General features: G+C 44.8%; 1 protein-coding gene across 1 annotated transcript; it reads left to right on the forward strand.

Annotated features, from left to right (window-relative positions):
- The first annotated feature begins 5,492 nt into the window (after positions 1–5,492).
- LOC145532380 (serum basic protease inhibitor) lies at positions 5,493–10,611 on the forward strand. The gene is made up of 3 exons (XM_081557247.1): positions 5,493–5,694; positions 9,397–9,588; positions 10,038–10,611. The coding sequence occupies exons 1-3, from the start codon at positions 5,601–5,603 to the stop codon at positions 10,046–10,048; spliced, it is 297 nt and encodes a 98-aa protein (XP_081413373.1). The 5' UTR covers positions 5,493–5,600; the 3' UTR covers positions 10,049–10,611.
- The last annotated feature ends 3,383 nt before the right edge of the window (positions 10,612–13,994 follow it).

Genomic DNA, 13,994 nt, shown 5'->3' on the forward strand with positions numbered 1-13,994 from the left:
GGGCTCCCTGCTATTGTACAGCAGACACCAACCACAAAATCTAAGGCAATTATCTTCCAATTAAAAAACAGAAAGTTACTATAAAAAAATGGTAAAACTCCATTTAAAAAAAAAAGAGTAATCATGACAGTTAACACTTAACTCCTTTGATCAGAGGGTCAGATAAGGTAAGGTGGGGTGGGAAAAGGGGTGGACCTGGGTGGGGTCACTCACTGAAGCAAGAGGGCTTTCGGTTACTGCTGAGGAAGAAGGAGACCTATTTGAAAGAGAGACTATGACTCCACTCTGGCACTGGGGGAACTTCCTGACCGCGAACTTCTAGAAGATGACACTACAACAATCAATGTTATTTTTTTCCTTTCTTCACGACAGTTGACAGAGCATTTGAAGAGCAGTCAGGAGCCAAGGAAACTAACACTCTGCATGCTTCTGGACAATGTGCTTTAGTCCCTGGTGTTCAAGGAACTTTAGTAGCATAATCAACATGGTTCTCAAAAATCACCACAATATCGTAAAGTAATTAGCCTCCAATTAAAATAAATAAATTAATTTTTTTTTAAGTACCCAAACCTGGGGATTGCTTAAAACAGACACCAGCATCCTCTTTCACAAAGAAAGAATCTGTGACTCAGAGAGGTGAAGTGACTTGCCCAAGATCACAGAGCAACATAGTGAGTTACAAAGCCAATCTTTTCTCCTTAATACCAAATTATTTTTTTATTAACTGTTATAAATTAATAATTATTCACAATAACTAAGCAACAGATTTTTAAGGTATTACTCTTACGATTATCAGATCTGACATTCATTAAAAGGTTACTCTTGTCAATACCTATACAAGGCATTTAACAGAGATAATATCTTTTCAATCCTCACCACAATTTTATGAGATTGATAGAGATAGAGAAAAACCACCTCTGAGTTTTAAGACCTGACTGGGTGCCCCAGTGGGCCTTATGCTCTCCTGTTCAACATAACATTTCACAAAACTTCAACATCAGACAAGGCCTTTCTGTGTCCATGATGCATGCTAAGTTGCTTCAGTCATGTCCAATTCTTTGTGACCCCAGACTCCTCTGTTCATGGGGATTCTCTAGACAAGAATACTGGAGTGAGTGGCCATGCCCTCCTCCAGGGAATCTTCCCAACCCAGGGATGGAACCCACATCTCTTATGTCTCCTGCACTGGCAGGCAGGTTCTTTACCACCAGTGCCAGATGGATTAAGGCCAAAATAAGCCACTCGGTAACCAAGTTTGGTGAGTAGGCAATGGCACCCCACTCCAGTACTCTTGCCTGGAGAATCCCATGGACAGAGGAGCCTGATAGGCTACAGTCCATGGGGTCGCTAAGAGTTGGACACTACTGAGCAACTTCACTTCCACTTTTCCCTTTCATGCACTGGAGAAGGAAATGGCAACCCACTCCAGTATTCTTGCCTGGAGAATCCCAGGGATGGCAGAGCCTGGTGGGCTGCCGTCTATGGGGTCGCACAGAGTCGGACACGACTGCAGCGACTTAGCAGCAGTAGCAGCAACCAAGTTTAAGCACAGACAAAAGGAGCTAAATTACACAGAGCATCAATATTACTGAGCACCCTCCTACCTTGAATGACAGCTACTTCCTATCTTAAATGACAGCTACTTAGACCCAGTGAGCTCTAACGTCTATCTAGTCTTCCTTTCTGAGAGTTAAGATACCCAGTCAGAGAATAGCTCCACTTCCTACCAACATCCAGAGCAAAGCCAGCTTCCTGAAGCCCTCCCCAAAATAACCTAACACAAGCCCACATCTTGTCAGTTCTCCCTAAAATCCTCTTAAAGCGAAGCCATATGGTTTCCCAGGGTGTGTAATGAATACAACTCATTCAGCTAGCACAGGAGCATTTCGGGTGATCTGTGGTTGGAGACATTGACAGGTATAAGCATTATCTTCATTTATTACGTAAGGAAAGTGTAACTCAGAGACATTGAGAAGTTTGCCCAAGACTTCAAAGTAGTGAGGACAAAACCAGCTCTGTAAAGGTCTCTTGTTTCTTAAAATAAAAACAAAACAAAACTGCTGTTTGAAGTCTCTAGGCCTCGATTGTCTCATCTGTAATGGGAATTTAGGTTTTGTTGTATAAATATTGCTCAGGCTCACATCATCCCCAAGGCAGTAACATGAAAACACTGTTAAACTGGCCCCACTTGGGCAAGATGGGATGTCCTTTAAATGGGTACCCAGTGGAGTCTTAAAAGGTAACCCATAATCCCTTGCACCCAGGGGGCCTTTCCCTTCCTCTCTGTCATCTTCATTCATTAGGTCATATTCCCACAGTATCTGATTTCCTTGTGTGTACTAAGTAACTCAGTCGTCGTCTGACTCTTTTTGCAACTCCATGTACTGTAACCTGCCAGGCCCCTCTGTCCATGGGATTCTCCAGGCAAGAATATTGGAGTGGGTTGCCTCACTCTTGCCCAAATGGGGGAAGCAATTCAGAGGGTGAATTGGGACCTCTGATCCTACTGACTAGCCTTCCCTTTTTCCACTAACCTCTCTCCTCCAACTCAGTAATGGGGCATCCTGAGGGCCCCATGGGGCATCCTGTCAGCCTCAGCATAAATTGTCAGAAGTGGGGAAGAGGGATTCCCCAAACTTTGAGGACTAATATTATGAAGCTGATAGAGGGGACTCAGCAAGTATTGCACAAAAATCTAAAAGATACTTTTTTTTTTTTTTTTTGCCACACCACATGGCATGTGGGATCTTAGTTCCCCAACCAACGGCTGACCCCATGACTCCTGCAGTGGAAGCATGGAGTCCTAACCCCTGGACCACCAGGGAAGTCCACAGGTTGTGGGAGAGAGGGAAAGTACCTTGATTGCCATCTCCAAGTCTCTGTTAGGGCTGTTTTAGGACAAAAACAGTAGAATGGGTCAATTGGTTTCCTGAAATTAGAGTCAGGACAGAAATGACAAGGTTGGGTCAGAGGGAAGGGAGGGTTTTTACTGGTTGAGTGGGACAAAGGATTGTTCTCATGATGAATGCTGTCACCTGGCACCTGCTGCCCACGTGATAGTGAACTCCCTATAAGAGGAGATATCAAAACTGAGGCTGCCTGAGAGTTACCTTCAATGAAATGCTAGCTTTTAATTATTCAGAAGCCTTCCTCAGATCTTCCAGCACCAAGTCCCTCGTTATACCAACATCTCCACACCTACATTACTCAACTCTGATGGGTCTGTTTCTCAGGGAGGCTAAAGGCAGGTGCTAAAGGCAAGCTAAAGGCAGCCTCACCCTGCTCAGGAGTTGGAATTGGAGGGGGGAGCAGGAAGTTCAAGCTGTGGGGCCAGGGCTCTTGTGTAAACAAGGTGGTTCCCCCACATCCTGTGAGGTTCCCACCATATAATCTCTCCAAAGATGCCTGAGGCGCTGGGAAGGTAGATACCTCATCAGGGGAAGCTTCTGGGTCAAGAGGCCTCCAGCCTGGACCAGGTGGAGGAGAGCCAGGAGGAGGGGAGAACACTGGGACAGAAAGCCAAAGGCAGATGGACAGACGAGAGACAAGCAAGGAGAAAAGAGGAGTGTCTGTTGGGAGGTGGGCTTTCTGCTGCTCCCTGGTCTCAGATGGACAGACTGAGGCAGGAAAAGGGGCAGCATCTGAAGGCCTCCTGAACTAGAATCCTCATTGTACCATCTGTTGTTCGTGTGTCCTGAGCAAGTGACTTCACCTCTCTGAGGCTTGGCTTTCTCCTTGACAAAATGGGATGAGAATCTCAGATATTGTAGGATGGACATGAGGCTAAATGAAATCATGCATGTGAAATGTCTCGGGAGAGAGTAGACCCTCCACTCACAGTGGCTTGTTTGGTGAGTTACGGCCTCCCGATGCCCTTCTGTCCTGGGGCAGCTCGGTATTGAGAGCTCCTGCCCTTCTCCAGGGAAAGGGTGTCTCTGTGCAGGAAGGCAGCCCCCCGTGTCCTCTCAGCTCATCACCCAGCTCTGAGCCTGCTTGACGTTTGGCTGGACTTGCTCCTGGGGCTTCTGATCACTGAGCCCAGCTCCCTTCTCCTTGAGCCTGGAGTGGAGCCCAGTGTGTGTGAGTGTGTGTGTGTTAGTGGGAAGATGCTTGTCTGTGTCTGGATCTGTGACTGTGTAACAGTGGCTTGGTGCACCATGGCTCTAACTGGGAGTGACTAGATGAGAATGAGTGAAGACATTGTGGGTCTCACCCCTCACATGCGCCCTGAATTTTACATTTTACAAAGCAGCGGAGTGCATGGTCACAGACTTGAAGTCAGATTCCTGGGATCAAATCTTGTCTCTACCATGTATGATTTTAAGCAAATTACTTAACTTCTTGTTGCCTTCAATTTCTTCATCTGCAACATGAAGAAATAGTAACAGCTCTTCATCTCCTGTTTTAAGACTATTGTGAGGATTAGGTAAGTTAATATGCAACAAGGGCTTAAGGATAATGCCTGTATATAGAAGGAGCTAAGTGTTAACTGTCACAATTACTTATTATTATTATTGCTATTACTACACAGGACTTTGACTTCTCAGGGAGAAGGAATATATATGTCTGTTGCCTCCATTGCTTCCACAGCAACCCTGTGATGTGGTCAGCGCTGATCTCATCTGACACATAAAGACACAGGGCTCTAGGGGATTTACATCCTCAAGTACAAAGTTAGGAAAAGGCAGAGCTGGGACTCAAACTGAGGTGCTCTGATCCCAAAACCACTGGGAAGAAAGCAGGAGGAAGGGGTGGTTACAGGTGATCTTCCAAGGTCCCGTGAGGTCCACTCTGGCAGACAGCCCTCTTGTGTGTGAAACCAGGTGAGGGCCAGCAGGTGGTCAGGCTCTGGAGACATGTTCAGCTCCCTTCCTCCCCTTGGCCCCCTCCCCTACTCCCTTTTCTTTCCGGAAAACAGGCTTTGTGCCACAGATACAGAAGCTCTTCCTCTAGCTCAGTCTCTGCCTGGACCAGTGCCAGATAAGCAGTGTACATCCAGGCAGCTGAGATGCTGCCTCAATAGTTGCAGAAAGGTGTCTCTGTAGTCTGAATCAAGTGATGGTAGGGGCACTGATGCCCAGAGGTGATGAATCTGCAGGAGACTGAAAAGGAGGACTTCAACTAACACACTGCTGTTCACTTATGCATCTTTTGATTCACTCTCATCCACTCACAGACCATCCATCACGGGGCCATGCACTGCCCTAGGTGTTGGGATGCTCCCTGAGTGACCATATTGGACAAGATTCCACCTGTGGAATGACAATCTGTATTTCCACCAGACCCACAGGCAGAGTCAAGTCTGAGAAACGCTGTTACTGGACATTTGGCCCCAGCAGGCAGAAAAAGGAAGTCTGGTTCTGTGGGGAGATTACAGACTGTTCAAGCCTGACCCCAGATCTTCCCTTTCCTCACTCCCCTCCTTATCTCCTGCTCCCACCCTTCAACTGGGGTGTGAAAAGCTCAGGCAGCCTCCAACTTTCCCCAGATCTTTCCTTTCTTATTCCCCTCCTTATCTCCTATACTCACCCTTCAACTGGGGTGTGAAAAGCCCAGTCAGGCCCCAGCATCCCCAGGAGCCCTCCTGCAAGGCCACGAAGATGAGCTGGCTCTGCCTCTCCGCAGCCCTTCTGGTCCTCCTCGGCAGCCTGGTGGCCGGCACCCCGGGGTGTGGCAGCAGCAACCAGGCCAAAGGTAAGTCTCAGCTCACCTCTCCTCTAAAAGTTGGGGTGGGAGAGGAGGGGAGTCCATAGAAGGCACGGGGAAGTAGGGGTGGGGTGAGTGATGTCAACCCTCTCTGGATTTCTTCTTATAAATTGGACAGTTTTCACTCCAGGGACATTTTTTAACTCTCAATAGATATCACTGCATGTTAAGTTTTGGAAAAAAAAAAAAGCATCCCATCTGACTCTACAAGATCAGGGACCTCATCTCTGAGACTCTCTATTCCTGGTCACTGCCTTTCTCCTGAACCTCATATAGCATCATAACAAAATCCGTATTTGATCCTTGTCTCGATTCATGCCCCAGACCTCCTGAAACTCTTGGAATTTACTGTATTTTTGTAAGTCATGATATGAGTGAAGGATGGGACCTTAGATAGTGTCTGGATGGGACTGGACTCTAGAACATGCCATCAGGTGATTAGAGGGTTAGAACTATCAACCCTGTCCCTCTGGGGAGAGGAGAAGTACTGATACTGTGTTCAGTCAACAATGGCCAATGATCAAATTACCTACCTCCAATCCTTAATCAAAACTCATAAACATTGGATTCAGAGAGCCTCGGGGGAGGTGAAAACATCAAGGGATTATGAGGGGGGAGAGTCCTAAGAGGATCTGGAGGATCGGCACCCCCAACCCCCCATTTACCAGACATTTCTTCTCCATTTGTCTGTCCCTGAGTTTTATGCTTTATAATTACTGAGGACAGTAAGTAAAGGATTTTCTAGAGTTCCATGAGTGACTCTAATAAGTTATTGAACGTGGCAGGTGGGTCACAGAACCTCTAAATTTACAGCCAGTTGATCACAAGTGTAAGCGACCGCAGAAATTGTGATCAACACTTGAAGTGTGGGTGAAACGCAGGGAGCCAGCCCCCACCCTGTGGGTCTGGGTCACCTCTGTATATTTAGTGTCAGGAGTGAATTGACTCCTGGATGCCCAGTGGGTATTGGAGAACTGGTTGCTGTTGGTAGAGACCCACACGTTGGGGTCAGGGACAAAACCCAGACTCACTCTTTTCTATCATTGGTGTCTGGGTTGAGGTTCAGAGACAAGGGTCTATATTATGTGGAGCAGAACAGTCAGAACTCCTTACCAGTTCTCTGCATTATCAGAATTTCTGGTAGAATTAGGTGAGTGAGTGAGTGAGTGAAGTCACTCAGTCGTGTCCAACTCTTTGCAACCCCATGGACTGTAGCCCACCAGGCTCCTCCGTGGGTACTTGATTAAATGGGTTGTAACAGGATAGTGTCTTGTCCTAATCCTAGCATTCATATGGTGTGTGTTCTGGGACAAGTCATCTGCAGTTTCTTCACCTGAACAGGGGGACCAGGTTACATGAGTTTTTTAAAAGATTACCAGTCAGGAGTATAAAGAGTTTACACTTTTCTGATCAATGACGTCTGTTTCCCATCAAAATATTTTAGTCCAAAAGACTCGTCTATCTACATTTCCTCACCACCCTTCTAAAAAAATTTATCTTTCAAATATGATCATTTCTCTATTATGAAAGTAATCAGAGAGCTGAGTGACAGTTGAGTGTCTTCCCTCCAAAGGCAACTGCAGGCAGAGCAGGAAATGCATTACTTTTCTATGAGCTTGCGTGTGAGGCCAAGACTGCTTTTTCCAGGCTGGTACAATATTAATCAAAACTCAAAGCTCTTCTTCTTGCCTCCTGGTCAGATTATTATTTTATTTTCCTATCAAGATGGAGAAAGTAGAAAGTTAGAAGTAGACTCATAATTATATAGGCAGGCCTCATCATCAAATGGACTAACAGGAATTTTATTATATCAGCCTCTTCAATGACTGTGCACTTGGCATGAGGATGAAATGGGAGATTTATTCCCTTGGTAAATATTCATCAAATTCTTATGCTTTTTGTCCCTTGGTATAGGAAAACAGCTGTAAACAAAATATAGTAAAATAATATGCCTTCTAAGAAGGATACAGACAATAAAGATGGGAAAATCCTACGCCAGGTCATGATGAGTGCTGTGAAGAAGGAGAGTTATGGGGATTCAGGTGGCTGTAGAGGATCAGGGAAACCCTCTGTGATAAGGAGACATTAAGCAGAAGCTGCCAAAAAAAGAGCCTGGTGTATTTGAGCAGCAGCCAGGACCAGGGTGGCTGGAGCTGAATGGGTGAGGGAGGGGAGTGGAAGGTCATGAGCCAGAGAAGCCATGGGGGCAGGTCGTGAGGAACCTTCTAGGACTTCATAAGGATAAGAATTTGTCTCTGAGAGAGCTAGGAAACTACTGAGGGACTGGTCATGGGAGCAACGAGATAGGACTCAAGTTTTAACAGGGTCCTTGTGGCTGCAGTGTGGAGCGTGGCCTCTAGGGGGCGAAGGGCAGAGACAGAGGCCCCTGGGCAGGCTGCTGCAGTGATCCAGTGAGCCAAGATGGAGGATATACCTGTGTCGTTCCCTGGGTTGATTCCAGTTCTCTTAAATAACTTGAATGACTTGCTGTGTTAAGATATCTATGGAGGCTTCATCACAAATCATGATTCATTAAATCTTTGGTCATTTGCGATTGATTCAACCTCTAATCCCTCTCCCTTTCCTGAGATGTGGGGACAATGAAAGGGGGGGAAGGTAGAAACGAAAATTCCCACACCCAACTCAGGCAGTTGGTTCCCCTAACAGCTTATCCCCATTCTTGGCTTTGGTTGAGGCTTTACAAAAGTCATCTCCCTCGCATGATAAAAGACTCCCCTTTGGTCTCATAGGAAATTCCAATGTTTTAGGAGCTCTGTGCCAGGAATGGGATGAAGACCAAGTTAATATTTCCTTAATAAGTCACAGTATCAATAATTCCTCAATATTCTGTTATTCCAGTCTCCATGAGGTAACCGAAGTAAACACCGGTGTGTTTTCTACCATGCCTTTCTCCATTTACGGCATGATTTCCTCACACTTTTGTAATAATGACGGGTCACACAGCCCTACTCAACCATTGGCTGTCATCCAGGTGGGCACCTTCATCAAGGGATAACTGTAAATGAGCGACCCTTGGTGGTCCAGGATAGCCATTGCCACTGTCGTTGCCACAGTGGGCTTTTCTCCCTCTGCCTCTTTTGTATAAAAGGAACAGGAATTCACACTGTGGGAAGATGGTTTTCTTGAGACAGTAGCATGCCATCGTCTCCATGGGCTCAATTTCCGATTAAAAACGTTATTCCTAGTTCCAGCAACTCTTCTCCGGATTATTGGCTGGTCCTGGGCTCAGTAACACTTTCTTTTTTAACAGTGGAAGTTTCAACCACACACATATGTAGAAAACATAGTATTATAAAAGCTATGGATCCATTGTCCAGCTCCAATAATTTTTATACATGGAGAATATTTTTATATGTGTCCCCCTTTTGTGTTGGTTTTGAAACTAATCAGTAGCATCATGCTAACTAATCCATAAACATTCATTAATGGCATGTAATTATTTACAATATTGCCCTGTCATTGTCACAGCTAACAACATTAATAATAATGTCCTGGAAAGCAGGGTATCAAAAGGCCTTTTCACATTTCACACTTCTGCCCCTCCCCCCACTCCACCCCCCACCCCCGTCATCACTCTCTATCACAAACTGGTGGTTTTAGTTGTTCATCTTGTAGACTGAGCTGTGATGACCTTCCCTCTCTTTAACCGAGATCCTCCCATCCCTGCAGCCCAGCGGCCTGACTTCTGCCTAGAGCCTCCATATACGGGTCCCTGCAAGGCCAAAATGATCAGATACTTCTACAACGCCAAGTCCGGGTTCTGCGAGACCTTTGTATATGGTGGCTGCAATGCTAAGAGCAACAATTTCAAGAGGGTGGAGGACTGCATGAGGACCTGTGGTGGTGCTATCAGCCCCTGGGGTAAGACAGAGGGCAGGGCAGAGGGAGAGGGGAAGGTCTGGAGAAAGTGGTGGCGCTCAGAAGGCCACACACCTTTCCAAAAAAGTGATTTTTTTCCTCGCTGCCTCTCAAGACAAGTGACAGCAGTATCCATGGATTGAATGTGTCCTCCATGGACCAGCTTGGTGAAAGGTCACCCCCTAGAAGCCCCGTCATCATAATCTGAGCCTACTCACATGCTCCCATTTTTCAGATGGGAACACTGAGTCAGTCACTCTGCAGAGCAGGTCTGGAGTGCTCCTCAGTGCCCCACCTTGGCCTGGAAAACTCCCTTGCTTTTTGTTGATTACCCTGGTCCTGGGAGGACTGTGGTTGCACATTTCTGGCATGGTCTAGGACCTGTCAGGGTGTACAGTGTCCAGGTCTGGGCCTTCAGAGATGTCAATCAGCAAGTTCCTTTCCTTTTACAGAGAACCTGTGAACGGTGCTCTTCTGAGATGCTGAAGTACGAGGAGGACCCACCCAAGGCTGGGCTCTAGTTGCTTCTGAAAAATTCCAGCCTCCTTTTCTTTCTTCTCAACTCTCCCCTCCTCAGCAGAAATCTGTCTCTTTCCTTCCCCCACAGGTCCACTTACTTTAGCCCTATCTCATCCAGATTCCTCTAAGCACCATGAAAGTAAATCTTCCCTTTATCCCTCACATTTCCCACAATTTCTGGCACAAAGGAGACAGTCCAGAAATATTTGAGGAAGGAAGGAATGAATGCAGGAGCAAAGTTCCTCATGACTGGAGTGTCTGTAGAGCCTGAGACCTGAATCTGGATTCTTGTCCTAATCTCCTTCCTCGCGGCATCCTCACCTTCATCTTCCACCCCACAGCACTGCTCTCCCTCTGCTGCCGAAATAGAATTTCTGTCATCGAGTTTTCAGCTCAGTGGTGGGAGAGGTCTTTTCATGAAAGAAGCCTCCTCCTCACGTTGATTTGAAGGTCTGTGGCTTCAAAGAGTCTGGCCTTATCTCTAAATAAATTCATATTTTAATTAAACTAACTGGAGTGGATTGTGTTGTTTGCAACTAAGAACCTTAACCCATACGTTCCATGGAAACGGTGGTCTTTCTCATTTTTATGCAGATTGGTGGGCACCTCCCCATCACCTCTCCTCAGACTGAGCCCTACCAAGTATAAGGAGCCAACCCCTTATATTGACATCTATCTCTTATGGCCATGCCAGTGTACACGAAAAACTGGGTGAGAGACACCTCAACAAGAAAACTTTTGCCCCTTAATTCTTGGGCCAGGTCAAACTTTGGGGCATGTTATTTTCCTGGATTCTCAGAAGGAGAAAGGAAGGAGCATGAGGCTCAATTGTCAACTTGTCCTTCGAACCCCCTTCCCTGTCACTGTGTTGGGGTAGGGGACTTCCGACTCTAGCTAAAGAGGACCAAGCTCACACTGAGTGAGCACTGGCCATGTGCCAGGCTCTGTGCTTGTCAATGCCCCCAAATTATTATTCCTTCCCCTTCCTTTCCCCTTTGGTAACCATAAGTTTGTTTTCTATGTCTGTGAATCCAGTCTTATTTTCACACCACCTTTCTTAAGCCAGCCATCTGTTGATGGGCACGTGCGTTGTGCACGTGTGTGGCTATTTGTAAACAAGGCTTTTATGCACCTTGAGGGGCTTGTATCTATTCAAATTAAAGTTTTCTTTTTTCCACATGTATACCCAGCATAATATAGCAGTTGATGATGTATTAGTTCTATTTTTAGCTTTTTAAGGAAATTCCATACTGTTTGCATAGGAGCTGCACCAATATACATTCACATCAACAGTGTACAAGACACTTTCCTTTTCTCCACTCTCTCTTCTGTATTTTTGATTTCTAGAATTCACAATGATGGCCATTTTGACTGACGTGATGTGATGTCTCATTGTCATTTTTTAAATTTATTTATTTTTTAATTTAAGGATAATTGCTTTACAGAATTTTGTTGTTTTCTGTCAAACATCAGCATGAATCAGCCATAGGTGTTCATATGTCCCCTCCCTCTGTGCTGTGCTGTGCTTAGTCGCCAATTCATGTCTGACTCTTTGCGACCCCGTGGACTGCAGCCCACCAGGCTCCTCTGTCCATGAGGATTCTCTAGGCAAGAATACTGGAATGGGTTGCCATTTCCTTATCCAGGAGATCTTGCAACCCACGGATCAAATCCAGGTCTCCCACACTGCAAGTGGATTCTTTACCATCTGAGCCACAAGGGAAGCCCAGGAATACTGGAGTGGGTAGCCTACCCCTTCTCCAGCGGATCTTCCCAACCCAGGAATCAAACTGGGGTCTCTTGCATTGCAAGCGGATTCTTTACCAGCTGAGCTATCAGGGAAGCCCTTCCGCTCTTCTGATAATTAGTAATGTTGATATCTTTTCATATGCCTGTTGGCCATCTGTATGTCTTCTTTAGAAAAGTGTCTCCTTAGGTCTTCTGCTCATTTTTAAATTGAATTTTTTTGTTTTCTCAATGTTGAGTTGCAAGAGCTGTGTGTATACTTTGATATTGACCTCTTATTGGTCACGTATTTTGCAAATATTTTCTCTCATTCGGTAGTTTGTCTTTTCGTCTTGTCAGTGATTTCTTCCTCACTGCCAAAGCTTTTAAGTTTAAGTTTGATTAGATAGGGCTTCCCTGATAGCTCAGGTGGTAAAGAATCCACCTGCAGTGCAGGAGACCTCGGTTCAATTCCTGGCTTGGGAAGATCCCCTGGAGGAGGGAAAGGCTACCCACTCCAGTATTCTGGCCTGGAGAATTCTATGGACTGTATAGTCCGTGGGGTCGTAAAGAGTCAGACACGACTAAGTGACTTTCACTTCACACTAGATCCCATTTGTTTATCTTTGCTTTCATTTCTTTTGGCACCGGAGACTGATCCATGAAAACATTGCCCTGATTATGTCCAAGAACGTTTGGCCTATGTTCTCTTCTAGAAATTTTATGGTATCTTGTCTTATATTAAGGTTTTTATTCCATTTTGAGTTTATGTTTGTATATGATATGAAGGAGTGTTCAAATTTCTTTGACTTACATTTATTTGTTCAGCTTTCCCAAAACCATTTGCTGAAAAGACTGTCTTTTCTCCATTGTATATCCCTTTCTCCTCTGTCATAGATTAATTGACTCTAGGTGCATGGGTTTATTTCTGGGCTCTCTATTCTGATCTATTCCACAGATCTCTATGTCTGGTTCTGTGTTAATAGCATACTTTTATTGCTATAGCTTTGTACCATAGTCTGAAGTCTGGAAGAGTCATGACTCAAGCTTTGAATTTTTCCCCCAGGATTACTTTGACAATTCTGGGTCTTTTGTGGTTCTGTACAAATTTTATGACATTTTTTTTTAATCTGTGAAAAATAACTTGATAATTTTTATATGAGTTGTCATTATAATCCTCATTTTCAGGTTGTTTTTGTAGCTATTTTCTGTTCATTCCTTCTCTTTGTTTTTCTTTTTGTGGTTTGTTGATTTTCTTTTAGTATGCTTAAGTTCCTTTGTTTTTAGTTTTTGTGACTCTGCTCTGTTTTTGATTTGTGGTAACCATGGAGTTCAAGAATGTTGACCCATAGCTATGCCTCCTTGCTTTAAACTGAAAGTCACTCAAGTTCAAACACATTCTAAAACATCACTTTTTACACTCCCGTCTCTCACATTTTGTGGTTTTGATGTTCTACTTTACATTTTCATGCTGATCCTTTTACTGTTTATCCTGTCAGGATCGCTTGTACAATTTTTAATTGTTTTTTAATATATGTACTGGTTCATTTAAATGATCTTCCATTTTTTTATATATTTGTTTTTCTTATTGTGATTTTTCCCTTTCCTTTAGATTCTTCCAGCCTCAGTTTTCAACCACTTCCTATGGAGAGCTCACTTTCTCTTGGGTATCAGGTGCCAGATAGCAACATTCATCAATAGAACACTGGCTTACTCCACTGAACCAAAATAATTCCCTCTCACTTTCAGTTCTGGCATTCAACATTGGTCTAGACACTGCTCCCAAAAAACCCATTGACCAATTCTGCTGCCTTTGTCCTAACTCAGTCCTACAGACACTGAGAGATGGGACTCAAGGGACTTCTGTATCCCACCAAGTGTCTTTTTGGGTCTTGGAAAATATTTTCTAAATTCCCACCACCAACTTCAGATTCTCAAACCTGAAAATTCAGGGAACCCCATATTGGCAGCTCACAACATTTTATTCTGAGGCTGTTAGAGTTATTGGCACTCCTACAAGGGAATCCCTCACTGGGTTGGAGGAGAGAATTTAGTGTAAGAAGAGGAAGATGGTCAGTAGGATCAGAGCTTCCAAGTCACCCTCCCAACTTGTTTTCCCCTGTTGGGCAAGAGCTGTGGCAATCATATAATGTGGAAATTTAAAT

Source organism: Giraffa tippelskirchi, chromosome 13, assembly GCF_054371585.1.
Source record: "Giraffa tippelskirchi isolate mGirTip1 chromosome 13, T2T-mGirTip1v1.2.pri, whole genome shotgun sequence".
NCBI classification, from domain to species: Eukaryota; Metazoa; Chordata; class Mammalia; order Artiodactyla; family Giraffidae; genus Giraffa; species Giraffa tippelskirchi.